Source organism: Anneissia japonica, unplaced genomic scaffold (genome assembly GCF_011630105.1).
Source record: "Anneissia japonica isolate Jap-2015-1 unplaced genomic scaffold, ASM1163010v1 scaffold199_len4679917_cov187, whole genome shotgun sequence".
Lineage (NCBI taxonomy): Eukaryota > Metazoa > Echinodermata > Crinoidea > Comatulida > Comatulidae > Anneissia > Anneissia japonica.
Genome location: NW_022686322.1, coordinates 4,599,616 through 4,618,441, shown reverse-complemented (window position 1 = coordinate 4,618,441; position 18,826 = coordinate 4,599,616). Strand labels below are relative to the sequence as shown.

Genomic DNA, 18,826 nt, shown 5'->3' with positions numbered 1-18,826 from the left:
TATTATTATTATTACCATCATCATCATCATCGTCGGGAGAGCTTAACCCCTACTCCCGTAATTCAATGAACGTTTATTGTTCAATTTTGTAACTTTTAAAAATGAACAAACATTCATCTCATCATTATTATCATTATTATTATCATCATCATTATCATTTTTATTATTATAAATATTTATCATTATTGTTATTGGGGGTGTTGTTATTATCATTATTATCAATGATTAATAATATAAATATTATTATTATTACCATAGGCCTACGTATTACCATTATTATTATTATTATTATTATTATTATTATTATTATTATTATTATTATTATTATTATTATTATTATTATTATTATTATCATTATTATTGTTGTTATGGTTAGTAATGTATCATCATATTTCAGGGTAATAATTTCTTACCAGGTTCTGATATAAATATTATTATTATTTAAATTATTATTATTAACATAGGCCTACGTTTTACCATTATTATTATTATTATTATTATTATTATTATTATTATTATTATTATTATTATTATTATTATTATTATTATTATTATCATTATTATTGTTTTGTTATGGTTAGTAATGTATCATCATATTTCAGGGTAATAATTTCTTACCAGGTTCTGATATAATTATTTCAAAAATTTATGATTAGAAATTGGGATTTAAAATTGTATAGCTTTCTGGAAATGTATATTAGAATTCAAAGGTCACACGTGGATGGAGAGAACGCTCGCAGTGGCTAGCCTAGGTTTGGAGAGTTCTGGAATTTTGCTATCAACATTAAGGGATTGTTAAAACCATAGAAATTAAATTTTGAAAATGACTGATGCAGCGTAAGTATTTAGTTACTTCTTTATTGTTATCACTACTGTAACAAAAGAGTGTGTGCGACAGAGTTGGAAATATAGGCGTAGCCTGAGAAGGCTGGTGAGCGGCGTAGATGTACCTACCTACGTACTCCCCTAGTAGGGAGGCCTAGCTAAGCTAGGTCGTTGGCGGCGTTACGTTAGTGACTTTTTGTTAGTTTTTTGTGCGTGGCTGAGTGGTGATTTTGGAATTTCCATATTCTTTGTATGCTTGTATTCTTTCTGTTGTTAGTGCGAGATACAATCACTGTCCAAATGTTCAAGGTTCAAACCATCTATAAATTACCCAATAATCTTTTAAATTTATCAAAATGCCAATATATATAGGCTAGGCCCCTAGTGTTTTTTGTGTTGTGTTTAATTAGTATTACTTGTAGGCCAAGGAAGGTCTAATTTCTGTAGAAATGGTGTACTTTCCTGCCAGAGGTGGGGATTCCCAACAGGATGAGGAACAGGAGCAGATCCAGTATTTTCGTAATAATTTCTGTTTCATTATTGTACAAATAGTCCAGTCTACAGTATTTCATAAATGCTTATCTATGAAACAATATACAGTAGAACCTCTTTTTTACGTACCCCAGTTATACGAACCCTCGTTTTTACGTACGCCTTGTATTGATAATGACGTCATCAAAAACCCCAAAAATATTCAAATAAACGGCCCTTTTCAGAGCAACCATTAAAGTAAAAAGAGATTTGATACTTTCTGTCTGCTTTTCAATACTATAACAATTATAAACAAACCATATGCAACGTATTTTCATTAAACAGCAACGTTGATTGAGTCTAATACCTGGTTGTTATAATCTAACACCAAGTGAACTGAGCGAGGTGAACAACTACCGATGGTGCTCAAAGTATTGCTTTTCTCCTTAGCTTTGTGTGGAAAACTCGTCTGGTCGAATTTTCTACACGAAACTGAGTAGGCATAATTTCGTATACAAACCCTAATTGGTTGGCTCGCCCAGTGCAGTGCACCAGGTTACTGTTTTACGTACACGAACGCTAACTGGTTAGCTCGCCTAGTGCAGTGCACATGGTTTTTTAATTTGTCTCAGCAGGCCCAGACAACACTAGACACATGGTTTTATTTGAACACTTTATTGTGACATCAAATGATGAATAAAAACACTACACACATGGTTTTATTCGCAGACCTAGAGGCTAGGTGTAGCCTAGGTAATATGTTTATTGAGTGTTACGTATGTATTAGGTCAAAGGTCACTATGAATTTAACCCAACCTCAATTTTAGAATCCCCCGATTTGCATACGCCCTCTGGTCCCGTACTGTACAGTACATAAAATCGAGGTTCTACTGTATGCCAGTTTTGTTTTGTTGTGTACTGTAGATGTACGGTACCATACGCTGTCTTTGTAATGGTGAAGAAGGTTAGGGTTGCAACACCATTACCGAGATACTGTAGCTTTTGATTCCCTACCCGCCTTTTCTTGGAACTGTACCTTGAAAATAATGAAATAGGACTGTGATCTGTCAACATGGTATCAGTGTTATTGTATGCACGCTTCATGTTTTCAGAGGTTGTTGAGTCTTGGGGGGATGGGCAAACAAATGAAAAAATAGTCATTTTTATATCCAGTTCAGTAGGATAATGTAAAATGTTGTAATTTTTAATTTTCAGCTTACATCCTCAAACCTTATGGGCTCAAAGGAAGGATAAACTTTATATTACAATCTCAGTTGAGGACTTTAATTCCTCTAAGGTGGAAATGACAGACGACCAGTTAATTGTTGAGGGTAAAGGTGGGGCAGAACAGAAATTGTACAAGTTAGATTTCAAGTTTTATGGTCAAATAAATGAAGAGGTGAGCACATTTTTATTTGTTGAATCTCCTTTCTACGGGATTCAATGATACAGTACTGAGTTGCGGTCTTTGGTGTGGTGACAATTTTTTTATAACAAATTTTCCATAGTGTAGTCATCAACCTAGTTTCTGGAAAGGAATTGGGCACAGCAGTGGCCCACCAGAAGAACAAAAAGGCAGCACCGAACCAAAAACTGCATATTTCCAGCTAGATGATACCTAAAACCTCAAATTAAAGCCCTTGGCTTCCTTTTTTTGCAAACTTTGGATGTGACTACTTTTGCAAAGTAAAGAGGGAGGCTTCTTTTCAAAATGAATGCTGTAAATTTTGTGAATTTGTACTATAAAACAATAAATAAGCCCACTATAACATCAATCTGTATCATGGAGTGTATTTAACTGGCATTGAATCACCGAAACTACATACTTGGGGGTAGAGAGGGGGCTTCAATTCGATACAGCCTTTATCTTGGATGAAGCCCAGTGGGCTTCAATTCAAGTTTTTTAATGGTATAAGGAAACCAACAGGAGAAAGATACAACTGACTGTTGGTTAGTACTGTCGGTCACAGTGAACCCCTGTCCATGAAAAAATGGAAATTTGCCACCCACCTTACAAAAATCCTCCGTCAAATAGTTTACACAGACTTAAAAGGTTAAAATTAGTTATAAGTATATAAATAATACTAATGAAGGCTCCAAACATAACAATAAGGATATTAATAATAATGATAAACTGTCATTTTAATAATATAATTAATTAGAGTTTAGGAATTGAATTTAACATTTGTATAGTCAGAGAAAACATTATGTTTATCTTATTTATACGGAGGTGTGTTTATTTTCTGTTTATTTTCATGTTTACAGTAATATTGTTTTTGCTGTCTTGAAGAGGGGCAACGGTGACAGACTCGTAAGAGTTTCTAAGTCATCCCTTGACCATTTTTCTATGTATACTATAATTTTGATTGTTTAATTTCCATGCATGTTTATACTGTATATGGTAGAATGAATGTTAATGATCAGTTCATGCTGGAACTGGTTATGTCACCCTCTTTAAAAATGGTAATAAATAAATAAATTGAAATAATACAGTAACAACTGCTAATACTATCAAGGGAGTATTACTAGATTTTCAATACAGCATAGAAAAACCCAGATCACCTGGTCTTACCCATGGTCATCTGAAAACTCATAAAATAATGTGTTGTTGCCTTGACCAAGTATACAAGGAATTTTGAGAGCATTTGACTATTAAAACTCATAATTTCATGATTAATGGAGTGAAGCATACAGTAAATCCTTGCACCACACTCATATTTAATTTTTATTTATACTGTAAATTTATGATTTTTTTTAATGTTGTTTTCTAGAAATCCCATGTAAAACGTTCGAGTAGAGAGGTATTTATCACCATAGTAAAGAAAGAATCTGGTCCATACTGGCCAAGGTTGCTCTCTGATAAGACTAAGGTGAGCTTCATATTGTACTTTATACTGCTATAATACTAAATTTAAACAGACCTTTTAAATTGTTCACTTAACCATTTAAAATTAATGAGATCATAGAAAAGTACACATCTTGCAACATACAGTAGGATGATGCAACACACTTTGTTTTAAAAATTTTCATTTACAACAAAATAAGCATGGCCATATGTTCAGACTGTTTATTATTGTTCATGTTAGTTTCATTATCATTTAGTACATCATCAAGCAACTCATAACTCATTTTTTTTAATTGTGATTTTCAGAATACAGAAGTGATTTACTTTAAATCCTTTCACCTCTGTTGGGGCATGTCGTTCAAGAAACTGTACACATAATAATTTTATTGATGCCATTTTTTTTTCTTTAGCTGTCATATTTGAAGACAGATTTCAACAGATGGGTTGATGAGGATGACTCTGACGACGAGGACAGTAACACAAGGGGAATGGGTGGTATGGGAGGTGGCAATCTTGAACAGGTAAAACAGCAATCAACTACCATCCCAGAATCAGTGTACTTGTTTCAATATGTTAAAACATTGACTGCCATGCCAAGCATTTTTACCTAGTTCAATCCCATACGCCAGTGCCTAAAGTGTGCCACCATCATTTGCATCAACTGTAGTGAAACATTAATAAATATACAGTAGATATTTTAGATCATTTACTTACTTCCGGGTCCTTCCATAAACCTCCAAGGAGAGAGTTAGTTTTCTGGTGGACCACTGCCAGCGAGTTTACGTGCAATACAACAGTGGTATTGTTGGACAGGTGTGGACGTGAGCACGCGTCCTTGGCGGTCTGAGTGAACCCTGTCAGACATGAACCGCGTCATTGGCATCAACCTGTTAAACAGTTCAACTTCCCTAAGTCGATTCCAAAATGCCATTGAAATACTGTTCGACTTTAGATAAAATTAGACTTACAGATTGTTAATGGAAAACACAACAATTTGGCATGTAAAATAAGATCGACTTTTAATTTATTTGACTTGGGCACAGTCAACTTAGGCAAGTTTAACTGTAATTAGTAACAGATTTTGACAGTACTGTATACTTACAGAAACTGTATACTTTTACTCTTACCTTGGCCAATATTTAGTCAATTCTACACCATCATATTAAAACTGCTGTATACTGTGAAGAATATATTAATAGTCAATTATTTTGTTTTTGGCCATGACATGCCTCAGTTACAGTAATTGTACAGTACAAATACAGTAACATCTCCCAATATTACGTACCCCTCTTTTTAGAACAGAAAAATCACAAAATCAAAATTTATTTGAGGAATATTATTTATTGTATTTGCCTTGTATTGATGACAGTTTGTCCTCTCCTACCACAAGTTTTTTTATTGCAATTGTTTGTATGTAATTTAAATGTTTTATGATGAATAAATTAATTACTGTATAATAATACTTCACATAATTGAAATTCAGACTGACATTAGAGTTCCATTTTTTTATTTTTGCTATTAGATGATGGCTCAAATGGGTGGCGGCGGCGGTGATGGATTCCCTGGTTTAGGTGATCTTAATGAAGGAGGAAGCGAGGACAGTGACGATGAAGGTAGGTTGATATAAACTGGTGAGAAATGTCAAAATAGTAATTTGTGGTTTAGTAATTTCGTTCCTTTAACAGTGATGTAGGAATTGCCCATGAACCCAGATCATGGGTTTAGGGGATATCCCATCTACCGCATATTTTTAAAGGGGTTGTCAAGTCAAAAAGATGATTTAAAATTGTTGAAGTGAATAATGACCCAGATATAATGACCCAGATTTTAAGGAAAGCAGATCTGAAACAGTTCTATGCCATTAAGTTTAAAATTATATACTTACTGTATGACTCTTGTACAATTTGTAAATGAAGCAGCTGTTTCCGATAAAAGCAATCATGGTTGGGCTGCAGGGTAGGTGTGTAGTTACGTCTGTCGCCCTCACCTTTCAAAACAGATTCTGCGTCCTCGCAAATAACATTTAACATTGACAAATGCATTTAATGAAAGCTTGTTAACCTATTATAAACTCTCACTCATGCCAATTTGCAAGTGTACCATTATTATTTAATTATATAAGCCTGAATAAAAACAAGTCTGCAGTAGCTTTGAGTAATTTAATGAGTGTTTTTTCTACTTCAGCAGTTTAAATTAATAATTAAAGTAAATCATTACAGGTCTCCTTTCGATTAAAGATCACTTTTGGAACCTGGTGCTTCAGGGTAGTTAGCAGTTTTTGGTTTTAATTAGAACAATTATTAAGATGATAAAAGATAAAGTGTTCATTTGGGGCCGCAAAAAAGTGATCTTTATTTAATTGAAAGGAGACCTGTATTTTAATTTAGAGATTAAAGTTTTATTGTGCTCTACAGTTTGAGGTTTTTCTTTCCACTAGAATTACCTGATCTTGAGGATGATACACCCGAGACGAAATCATGAGATGAATACATCACTTGATCCCATATGAAAGAGGAGCAACCAGAAGACCATTATGCTGCAAAGTGTCTGCATCTTGAATTCTAATCCATTAAAAAGGGAATTTAAAAATGTTCACATTTTAAAGGGATTTTGTGGTTCTTCAACGGTTGTTACTTCTTTTCCCTACTTTCCAGAATAACAATTCGATGCTTTTTTTTTATTCCGATTGTACTATATGTATGGAAACAGTTTTATAGAAACAATTTGTTTGTGTGTACCGTAGCTAGTGTCCATTTTTTCTAGATAATGTTGGGAGAATTAATCTGTGTATATGTAGGGATTGACAAGTTTGCATGTGTATCAGGTATTGGGTACCGTTGCTAACTGATAACAATAAATCCTCACAAGGCAAGACGTTTTTATACCTTGTTTAGCAAACCCGCTGACTGCAAATATTAATGATTTTGAATAAAAATAAAATTTAACTTTTGGCCATTTAGCGTACCCCCTGCCACGTAAAATTGGAAATTTCAGAAAAAAAAGTTTTTCTTTATTTTTATTACGCCCTCTGCTGCCTTGAAATCTCCAATGGTAAGATATGTATATTTCTTTCTAATTATATAAATTTGAAGCATTTAACCATCCTATTTTACATTCACCAATAACATTTTATTTTTATTTTCTCCTCCGTCTTGATGTTTTTGGCAAAACTGATTGCTAAAATTAGAAAACAAAATTTTATTTTTATTTTTCTTCTGCCCTTCTTCAATGATCTTTAAAAAAATAAGTGCGGAAAACAAGGAATAAAAAAAATCTCCCATAAATATTCATCATAGAAGTTCCCAAAATATCTTATTTTATGGTGGTTTCAAAGGGGTTTTTTTCCCACAAAATCTTGTTTTTTTACGGCCTATTAAATTGAACTTTCTCCCTATTAAATACAGACATTTTAAGTCTATAGCAACTGTTTGCAATTAAGATGACCCATCAATTAATATTTATTTTCTTGATGAAACACTTTCAGAAGGTTTTGTTGAATGATTTCTTTATATTTAAATTGCATTTGTATCCAGTTGCATGAAGTAATTTGCCGCTTACATGATGAAAACAAAACTATATACAGGTTGTGCTCTCTGCAGAAAATCTGATTATGAACCTTAAAGGATCCCTACTGATTGAGGGCCCCTTATTGATCAGCTCTTTAGTGAGCTTAAAAGATCACCCTCATTAAATATGATTGAATAAAATGTAATAAAAATAAAGATATACAGGCAATTTAAATTTGATTATTTGAATTTGCTAACATTGTATATATAGATTGTTAGCTTTCAATCGAAAATAAAGATGAGAAAACATTTTCCTTGTCATCAAGTGACAGACATAAAGATAATACTGTTATTTTTTTTTTACATAGATCCTTAAATAATTTAAGGATATTTGTAGTAAGATGTCTGTTTGTGAAAACTGAATTATTTTGATCTGTGTTCATTGGAAGTTAATAACTATTCATCATTAATAAGATTACACCACTTGTTGGTCAGACACAACAGCCAGTATTTGATCAGATTTTGATAACAGGACATTGGGTCAGTGGTGGTGCCAGAGAAGATGGGGTTTACGTCTGCATCAGTCCACCAGGAGTGGAGGAAGCCCGAAAATGGCACCATCAGATTTTAAAAATGCTTTTCCAAAGTGGTGTACCTCCGACAAAGTGGTTAACTTTTTTGTCAAACTGATGAAATAGTGTCTGTTGTAATAGACAATACCTGTATGCCCAACTTAGGAAGTAGGAATTTTGTATAATTTTGAAATGCACAGGATTTTATTCTGAATGTCATGTGACCAATTTGAAGCTCAAAATTTCACAGGTTAAAAATTAAATGAAATCACCCTTTTATTATTTACCCAAATTCTAATTGAGGAAGTAAAAAATATTTAGTATGGAAAAGTGGGATGTCATTGCCTTGAGCAGTATGTAAATTAATTTTTACCTAGTACGTAATGTGATTATGTATCTAGGGGTTGAGATTGTTGGCACTAAAACATGGGTAGTACTCTGTTCATTATAAATATGTCAAATATTGATACTGCTAAGAGTCAGTCCATAATTGCCCTTGGTTTTTGATATTCTGAGTATACACAGATATACCGTAGTTTAAGGAGTTCAAATAAACATTCAAATAAACATTTACATGCCAATTATTGTTCCTCTGTTTTTTGTTTCTACACGAACTAGAGTTGTTTCCCGGTGTATTTGACCATGTTAGGTTTTACCCTGTATCCCGCAGGTTCCCTTTCCTAACCCGGATTTTCTTATTGGTTTTCACAATGTACAATGTCTTTTTGTGCTACCAGTTTGCTATTTACTGCCCTCTAGCGTATCAAATTGTATATAATTGTAACCAATGCCCGATTAGTTGAAATTGATATCTGCAAAATATTCCTGCAAAACCTGTAACTTGCATGAGCGCGCAGCTTAGTTTTAAAGCAATTCCAGCATTAATTTTCTTGAATAATTCTCTGTTCTCTAAACGCCCTCTGTAGAACGGAATTGTACAGTTTCTGTATGTGTTTTAGTAATGTCACATAATGGCTCAATATTCAATTACATCATCTGTCCACTGGGAAAATATATGATGCATCAAATTTAAGTCATTGGATTATGTTATGCCTGGATAGTGTGTAGTACTGTACATCGGAAGACGCGAGCTTACCATTTGCCATTAAAATAATGAACGTTCGATATCATAGCAAGTGAAAACATAATAGGCTTACAATTTGAATATCAAATGTCAACAGGGGGTTTTTTTTGTAATTGCATACAGGGAGATGTGTATAAGAGACAGGTTCTATGCCATTAAGTTTAAAATTATATACTTACTGTATGATTTTGGACTACAATATTACTCCTGTCTCTTATACACATCTAGATGTGTATAAGAGACAGTGATTACAGTATACTACTCTGCACGCGGCTTATGCCCATTTTTGGCTACATTGCGGGTAAGCTTATGTGTCTTCCTCCATCTACTGGAAGTGTTTCTCCCGTAATAAATCCCCCTTCATCCGAAGCTAAGAAGGCAATGGCCTTAGCTACGTCATCTACCTGACCAACTCGGCCCAATGGATGCCACTTCTTTCCTTCGATACTCATCTGAAAAACGATTATAGTTTAAGGTTATTGAATACCCAGCTTACCTCCCTTTATTTCAAGTCGCAGAGAAATAGTTTTTATTAAAATTGGACGTGAACTACCGGTATGACTTGAAAAGGGTTACGCACACGGAACATCATGTTTTTTTTGTGAGGCAAATAAACTACTGTATTACGTGTTTTATATTTCATATACAGTATACCATTTTTGTCTATACAAAACCAAATAGGCCTATATTGTAATGAATAAATATGATTATGAAACGTGATGAAAGAGAAGAGGGAATAATTGAAAAATAATAATTTGTAAAAATCAATCTCTCATTGAATCCCAGACATTTTGCATACATAACGAATGTTATGCCTACAGCCAATAGAAAATACCACATAGGCCTAGTCTTTTGTGAATTATTTGAATACCATATTATATCAAATTTTTTAAAGAGATTGATCTACAAGTATGAATAATGAGTAAATACAGCTATACTTGCTTTTTCCTCAGTAGTTTCCCATGGTGTATTCGTTTTTTCATAGATAGGTGTCCGTATTATACCAGGACTAAAAGAAAAACCATCTCGTTATTAAGAACAGAGGTCTACGGATGCTTGTATTTTGTAAGTGTTCGTTTATCAAATATATACCACTTATGTCTGTTGTGACCAAAAATTATTTGACAACTAAAATTTAAAATATTTTAAATTTGTTAAGGGCTACAATATTTAAAGATAACTATAAATGTGTTCTTACTAGGTACACTAAAAGTCCTTTCCGAAGGAAGTTTCATAGAATCGCTACACTTAATTGCAGAACCTTTTCTGGTCGGTCGAAGCGAGGACCGAATGTGCGTCGGGCACACAAGAGTAATGATTTTAGTGAAAACAAAACCATAACGACAGCATACACAGGGGCAGATCCAGAATTTTTCAAACTGGGGGGAGGGAGGGGACCAACAACATTTTCAGAATAGATAATGAGTAGCACATAATATGTCATATATGTTAAAGCTTGTGGTACACTACGTAGGTAGTTCTGAAAAGAACTGTTGTAGTTGAGAAAGTCTCTTTTCACAACTACCTACGTGGTGTACCGCAAGCTTCAACGTATATGTTATTACTTCGCCATGCAAACCTTCAAACAACATTAATATGCATTGAAATTTTTAAAATTCAGTGGCAAAACTAGGGTGGTGGGGGGGGGGGGGTGTGGCTGGATGCTTATATTAACCTAGGCTGGATCCGCCCCTGGAAACCATGCTTTACAAAATCTCTAACGAGTTCAAAGAGAGAGGCCTACTTACTTGACAGCATTAACGCGCACTTGTTTTGGAGCCAGTTCTAGAAAGAAGGAAAAATATTTATAGGCCTATATCATATGTTAAGTAAGTTTTGTTAGTTTCGGTTGCATAATATGAATTCTAAATTATTAAGGGTTTTTTTTTAAATATACTTGGGGAAAACACTGAAGGTTTTGTAATTTTTCAAGAAATTTAGATCAACTTTAGCTTTTCTGCATTTTTTTAGAAGTGTTTCCAGTCTTATAGGCCTACATTCATTTTTTACTAACTGTTTTAACTCAAAACTTCTCCAAATATGCAGAAAGAAAATTGAAGCTGAACTCAATTTTGTGAATATATTATTAAACCATACTTTCAAACACTTATTATTTTGTTAAGCCTATGTTATTAGTCTTGTTTTATTCAGAAATAAAATAAATGTTATCGTTTGCCATTTCACTAGCAATTACTTCCTGAAAACTTACATAGCTATTGACTATAATTATTTATGGCGTAGGCCTATTCAATTAACTTACCAAGAGCAAGCGTTTTAGTCATGTGGTCAACGGCGGCCTTGGACATTCCGTAAATCATTAAACCAGGTGACTTTAGAAGAAGAAAATGATTGATTAACTATTGCAAAATATTGATATCGCTCTTTTCCAACATTAACTGTCCAATACAGGATGAAAATAATTTTTTTTTATTAATTTAATTTTTTTCAATTCTAATTAGTGAGTGATCCAATGGACTTTTCCGTACAGCCAATTAAACTTAACTAACCAATCAGAATAGCACCAGAAATACGGGAATATCCCACAAATACCGTGTGTTTTCACACACAGGCGTGTGTTTTTACGTGCGTCGTTTACAAAGTCTGTTTCCATTAGGCGAATTTATTCGCGCGAATCGAAGGCGTCGGTTCTGTTCCTGAGCTCTGATTGGTTGCGCACATTTTCGCTTCGCAAAAAGTAGAAACAGTTCGGACTATAAAAATATGAATGCCCATGCGCAAGAACGACGCTTTCGATTCACGCGAATAAATTCGCATACTTTTTGCCAGGAAACTGTTCCCTGTTTTTGCGAAGCGAAAAAAAAAATGCGCAATCAATCAGAGCTCAGGACGCAAACCGACGCTTTCCATTCGCACGAATAAATTCGCCTAGTAGAAAACCGGCTTTAAAATCAAAGCGAATCAAAGTGTCGGTTTGCTCCCTGAGCTCTGATTGGTTGTGCACTTTTTCGCTTCGCAAAAACTCCGATAGAAATGTGAATGCACATGCGCATAAACCAACGCTTTTGATTCGCACGAATAAATTCGTGTTATAATAATGGAAAACAGGCTTTATGTCATTTTTATGGGACCTTAGCAACAATATTCAAGGAAGCAGGGCTTTGCGGTAAGGTCCATTAGTACGTATCTGAGGTATGTGTATTGTTAACTAATTAGAGGCCTAACAAAATTAGATCTAATAGGCCTAATAAAATGTTGGCTTACTGCTCGTAAACTGCATGCGCTTGAAACGTTGATTATCACGCCTGAAATGCAAAGAGTTGAATAAAAATGATCAAACGAGTTGGCCTAGTGATGTACTACAGGTCTCCCTGTAATGAAAGCCCCTCCAATTAAAGACCACATCCAATTAAAGACCACCTCCAATTAAAGACCACCTCCAATTCAAAACCAATTTCTTTGGTCTCGTGTTAAAAATGTCTTTATTTTTTTTTATTCTAATAAGAGACCAAAAAGCTGCTAAAGGCCAAAAAAGTAAATAACTAAATAAATGAATGAATGAATGAATGAATGAATGAATGAATAAATGAATTAATAAATGAATGAATGAATGAATAAATGAATGGATAAATGAATAAATAAATGAATGAATGAATGAATGAATGAAGGAACGAACGAACGAATGAATGTATGAATGAATGAATGAATAAATAAATATATAAATAAACCGGTCCTAAACAATCGGTCTTTATTTGAATGGTGACACGTATTACAAATGATATGTAGTTTACTTCAAAATAGCTTTTGGACTACAATATTACTCAGTTCAAGGCCTATTGCATGCTCAAAAATATTTTTTTAATCATTTCTGCAGTGTATCGCTCAGACTTTGACAGTAATAATAATAATAATAATAATAATAATAATAATAATAATAATAATAATAATAAAATAATAATAACAATAGGCTTAATAATGATGATAATATTATTAATAATAATAATAATAATAATAATAATAATAATATCAACAATCTGTTATATTACTGTTCTAGATAAAATCGCACTGAATTCGAATGCTATTAGACCTACTACTGTTATGTTATATTCGTATAGCCTATAAATATAATGAACATTGAAATATTATTACCTTTTGATTTGGATACATGTGGTTCCACGGCTTTGCACACTGTAAATATTGATTTTACATTAATTTGGAAAACATCATCGAACACCTCAGATGTACTTTCAAGCCCGCCGTATGTCAAGCAGCCAGCAGAGTTAACCTAGTAACCAAACAACACGGCTTGTTTAACTATGACAATAGTGCTGTCGAAACTATGCATGAGAAATTGTGTGTGAAAAATTAGTTAGTTTTAATCGGATTTATATTCCCAATGAATTTTTTTTTCACACTTGCAGATTCCTCTTCTAACTAACTCCTAACGTCCAAAATTAGAACAACGTTCTATGTTACGTCTATTGTTCTTGGCCTATGATTAGTTTCGATGCAATGTCGATAAATAGGTAGATTAACGTTATCTTTAATACTTAGCCTAATATTATGTACTTCCATTGCTGGTAGAAAGTTGTATTACTTACCACAATGTCAATTTTGTGGAATTTGTTGATAACTTCAGCAACAGCGCTCTCTACTTGGTGTTCTCTTGTGACGTCAGTATTAACCAGTAAAATCTGAATTATGGTAACAATTTAGTAATTGGTTGAACTATTACTCAGCATATTAAACGGTCATATGTTTAATAATTCATTGTGTTTATTTAAATCAGTATCCCAATGTTTCACATTTTAAATCTTAAGAATTCATGATATAGACCTGAAATGGATATTTGACTAATTAATTGATGACGATGATATTAAAACCCAATAAAAATGTTAGTATATCACCGTCGCCCGCATGTCTTCTATGGTAGTAATATTTAAAAAAAAAAAATTTTTTTTAATGTTTTAAATAAATAGTTAAATGATAGGCGTATTATTTGTATTATCTCAATCATGTATTTTACTGTGAATATCAATGTATCAGCAAACAAAAATAAAAAAAAAATAAATAAATAAATAAAAAGCCTCCCCCCACCCCTCATTACTCTTCCAGCCTAGATAGGATGATAAACTAATACACTTTTATTGGGCGTAATATTTAAATTGACTAAACTAATTTGTGAATTTAATATCAAACCTGATCTGCTTCCAAGCCTCTTTCTTCGCATTCTGCCGCCACCTTTTTAAGACCTTCCATATTTCTTCCCACCAGCGCCAAGCTACAACCTAAAGTCGCAAAGTGAACGGCTGTCCCGGCACCTATACCAGAGCTGGCACCTAGTAGTATGTAATCAATATAGTTTCATCAAGGAGCAGTTACATTACATTGTGCTATTTGTATTGTTACCTGCTACCTGGTTACATCTTTGAATTAGTATGTATGATAACACTTTCAAAAAAAAAATCATCATGCAAAAATATTAAGCAAAGTAGACTATGTTTTTATGCTGTACACCTTGAGATAGAAACAAATAGTCACTCGATACTATATTCAGCTTCATTAAAATGTGGCATGGTGCATAGCTTACGCCTTTAGTATGTTATTTTATACATTTAGATCTAGCCTCATGATTTGATTCAAACTACGGACGTACTAATTGACACGTAACGGATACATTGTGTTGCCAGAGTTAATTCTAATTACATTTACGCTTACCTGTAATAATTGCCACTTTTTCAAATAAGAAATTCATAATTATTGTAGCAAAGTAAAGAGGTGATAATCGGTGAAAGCTTCTACGATTTTAGGCCTAGAAAACTGATTGTGACGGCTTTCTGTACTAGTGTAATGACGACATACCAGCACATTATATTTACAACAATAGGCCTATGAAAAAATGATGGTAGGCAATGAGAAAATAAAAATTCACTGCGTACAATGATGCGTGTATAAGTTTTTCAGCTTTGTTGTGGTTAGGCGCATGCCTTCCAATCGTAGGTTCATTCTGTACAGTCCTTTTTTCTAAAACAATCCCAGTCCCTTGGATAGCTACCAAGTCTCACGCATTGCGTGAGACGCTTTCAGGCTGACTCTAAGCTCTCACGCCAGCTCCCCCTCCCCCCCAACCCACAAACTCGATCTTTTTTGTGAAATTTCATACTCTTTCCAATAATTCACATTTATGTGTAAAAAACTGCTTGAATTATTTAGTGTGTCCTCTAAAATTACTTAAGTTGATGCACGTACTACAATGGGTTAGTGCTATTATTTCATAATTGAAGCTCACTTGATACACACAGTCTTCTGGTACTGGCTCAATTTCGAGTGTTTTTTGTGTTCAAACTTGAACTTGCGATGTTGAAACTAAGGCATTTTTTTTTCTAAAGCTCAGTCTACACTATCAAATTTTCTTTGACAAAACAATGTTGTATGCCCATATATAGTCATGATGTGCCTATATATGGTCATGATGTGTTGTCATCATGAACATAGGCGTATGTCACATGTTTTGTCAAATACAACTTAATTGTTTCAACAGGGCTTCAATTTAAGAGTGCCAATTAGAGGGAGTGTTAAAACGGTAAATTAGCATCTCAGCCCCAACCATGGTAAGTTGAGGTACCGGTAGGTGTTGGTTCTCAAGCTTGCAACACCTTCCAATTTGGAGCTCTGACCGTAGTTCACATACCACCACCTCCATCCTCAATCAATCAAATCACAGTTAATCCGTCAGATGTATTTTCCTGAACACCAGAGCAACTTGTTGGTCTTTACCATATTTATTATTATTATTATTGTTATTATTATTATATATTTATTATTATTATTATTGTTATTAAAATTATTAAAATTATTATTATTGTTGCTATTATTATTATTATTATTACTGTTACTATTACTAAAATTACTGTTACTATTACTAAAATAATAATAATAATTATTATTATTATTACTGTATTATTATCATTATTATTATTATTATTATTATTATCATTATTAATTTTATTATTATCATAATAATAGTAGGCCGATTAGTAGTATTATTAAACATATAACCTGGCTTTATATGTTTCTCGAATATATATTTCTGACAACTCTTAGTTTCCTCTAATCCGCTATTGAGTATGGTGGGTAAATGGATAGCTCTATAATTCGTTATATGATGTCATTGTTTTTCGTGTGTTATTTTACGTTACACTTTTTAAATTAGTTTTTTTTTTAAATTTCAACATCACTTCTCATTATGGTAATGAGGAAAAGCTCTATGTTCTGTTTTACAGACATAGTAAGTCTAGTTATTATTATTATTATTATTATTATTATTATTATTATTATTATTATCATTATTATTATTATTATTAGTTTTAGTATTATTAGATTATTATTATTATTATTATTATCATCATCATTATTAGTGTTAGTAATATTAGTAACATTATTAAACATGATAATAACCTGGCTTTATAGGTTTCTTGAAATATATATTTCTGACCACTCTTAGTGTCCTCGAATCCGCTTTTAATATAAACAGAGTATGGTGCGTGAATGGATACTCCATAATTCGTTCTATCCTCACATATTAAATAATGTAATGATGAGACAATGTATTTGTGGCTTTTATCATGGACTCAGTGTAACAGATATCGGGTCTCCAGTGTAAACAGTTATAATCAAGTTTGTGTAATCAATATGGCATAATACTCCCATATCATTGTTGATGTTAGCAAATTTTTGTTTACAATTTCATCTGGTAGAACACTTGTGGTTCTTCACTAATTATATTATTAATCGTTTGGGAGTTAGTTAATATTACCAATGGAGCTATATTGTAGCTGTGTGATGATACACTTTCCGTTCTATAAATACCATGGGTACCCTTGAGTCTTCTTTCTTTTAGCATGTTTTTACTGAGTCGTCGTCAGTTACCTTTTAAATTTAATTAGGTTACCATGTGTTTGTAAGAAAGGATTATTTTTTTTAAAGTAGCGAACGATGGGATGATAGAGTAAACCTCATAAGTTTATTTCAGTGTATAAGAATAATGTGCATATTTACTATTTAGAATTGAAGCCCATGGTGTATTACAGACCTAGTTGATAAAAAAAATGTAATAATGAATAATTATTGATGTGAATTGTTTTAATCATGAATTTATTAATGTACTGTTACTTGACAAATATTTTATGATCTAGTATCTAGTGATTTTTATTTATTTTAGTTTTATTTTATTCAAATTCAGGTCACAACTTAATAGGAAGCAAGGTGGAGTAAATCAGGTAAACGTACACCTATACTACTAGTTCAACCACCTGAACATAAAAACAGCACATAATATCATACACATTACAATAAAAGTAGACAAAAATATATAAATTATACCCATTATATATTTATAAAACAATTTACAAAGCAAACAATAAAAGGAACATAGGCCTAATATAACAAAATTAGAATATAATTAAGATAGAAATAATCTTAGTTTAATTTATACAATATATATGTAATTCAACAATAAAGTAACAGATAATTGAAACTAATTCTTATTATAAGCGGTAAACAATTGAAGTATAATGTAGGCCTACAGAATAAATGTACAGCAGTCAATAAGTGATTAAAATATATTAGGCAATTTATTTTTCTTAATTGAAGTAAGTAAGTTTGTATATTATTAGCTAAAAAAATCACAATGATAATAAAATAATATAAATAAACTAACATTTTGGAAGAGCAGTTCACCAGCCATTGGTTCCATATTGCCACAAGGACTATTTTTTTTACATTATTTACTTATAGAAGGTGACCTTCATCTTATCTGACATTCAAGGGGTCTCTTAAATAATTCGAAATAATAAGATATAGAACTATTCAATCAATATAAAACCAAGCACAATTTCATGTAAACTAACTGCGAGCTTTCGTCGATGTTTTGATGTTATCAACATGACTTCGTCAGGCTGTGTGAGCCAGATGATCTGTTGTATATCGATGGAACAGTTCTGCAATCTATAAAGGCCAACTCGGACAGCGTCGTGCGACGCAGCCCGACGGGATTTGTTGTCACAGTCGCGTCGGGTCTGTTTGAGTTAAACGCAGACGCGATGGTTTGCGTAGGGGAAGTCGCGTCGTATAATATTAAACATGTTTAATATTTCTCACGATGGCTTAAGACTGTCCCCCTACGATAAATCGTACGACGCTGTCTGGGTTGGCTTTAAAGGGGTCATTCACAATTATTAACATTTTACAAGTGTACAAATAGGACGCTGGGGAGAAGTGGGTAGACACATTTGTACATATGCATAAAAATGTTGATTCAAAAGAACATGCAATATTAATTTTTTTTTTTAAATTAATTATAATGCAATCATGAATATCATATATAGCCTGGGTGCAGTAGGAAATTAGCGGGAAAAAAGTAAAGGAAAATTTATTTTTGGTTTTTCTGAATCAGTATATCATATAGTGTCTCAGAAAAAAAATCCCCATTCTTAGAGCTTGGGCAATTTTTTTTATAGCACTACTCCTCAGATGTGTATAAGAGACAGCCGCTAGTGTGTGGTCC

At 32.8% G+C, this 18,826-nt stretch overlaps 2 protein-coding genes across 2 annotated transcripts; one reads left to right on the top strand and one right to left on the bottom strand.

Moving 5' to 3' along the window:
* Positions 1–698: 698 nt before the first annotated feature.
* Positions 699–7,134, top strand: LOC117116605 (co-chaperone protein daf-41-like). Its single transcript, XM_033260680.1, has 6 exons — positions 699–837; positions 2,512–2,695; positions 4,068–4,166; positions 4,552–4,662; positions 5,664–5,754; positions 6,579–7,134. Exons 1-6 carry the CDS (start codon positions 824–826, stop codon positions 6,620–6,622), a joined length of 543 nt encoding a protein of 180 aa, XP_033116571.1. The 5' UTR covers positions 699–823; the 3' UTR covers positions 6,623–7,134.
* A 2,420-nt stretch (positions 7,135–9,554) lies between these two features.
* Positions 9,555–15,135, bottom strand: LOC117114391 (3-oxoacyl-[acyl-carrier-protein] reductase FabG-like). The gene is made up of 9 exons (XM_033258052.1): positions 14,980–15,135; positions 14,461–14,600; positions 13,863–13,955; positions 13,411–13,546; positions 12,526–12,566; positions 11,564–11,633; positions 11,052–11,088; positions 10,246–10,312; positions 9,555–9,755 (listed from the first exon to the last, which is right to left on the bottom strand). Exons 1-9 carry the CDS (start codon positions 15,014–15,016, stop codon positions 9,594–9,596), a joined length of 783 nt encoding a protein of 260 aa, XP_033113943.1. The 5' UTR covers positions 15,017–15,135; the 3' UTR covers positions 9,555–9,593.
* Positions 15,136–18,826: the final 3,691 nt, after the last annotated feature.

Bases quoted from the DNA above. Each gene is read 5' to 3' on its own strand.
- LOC117116605 (XM_033260680.1), top strand. The intron at 2,696-4,067 runs GTGAGCACATTT...GTTGTTTTCTAG, and splicing joins ATGGTCAAATAAATGAAGAG to AAATCCCATGTAAAACGTTC. The intron at 4,167-4,551 runs GTGAGCTTCATA...TTTTTTCTTTAG, and splicing joins TGCTCTCTGATAAGACTAAG to CTGTCATATTTGAAGACAGA.
- LOC117114391 (XM_033258052.1), bottom strand. From the start codon at position 15,016: ATGAATTTCTTATTTGAAAAAGTGGCAATTATTACAG. The intron at 13,547-13,862 runs GTAAGTAATACA...TTTGGTTACTAG, and splicing joins TCCACAAAATTGACATTGTG to GTTAACTCTGCTGGCTGCTT. The intron at 9,756-10,245 runs GCAAGTATAGCT...ATCGTTTTTCAG, and splicing joins GGGAAACTACTGAGGAAAAA to ATGAGTATCGAAGGAAAGAA.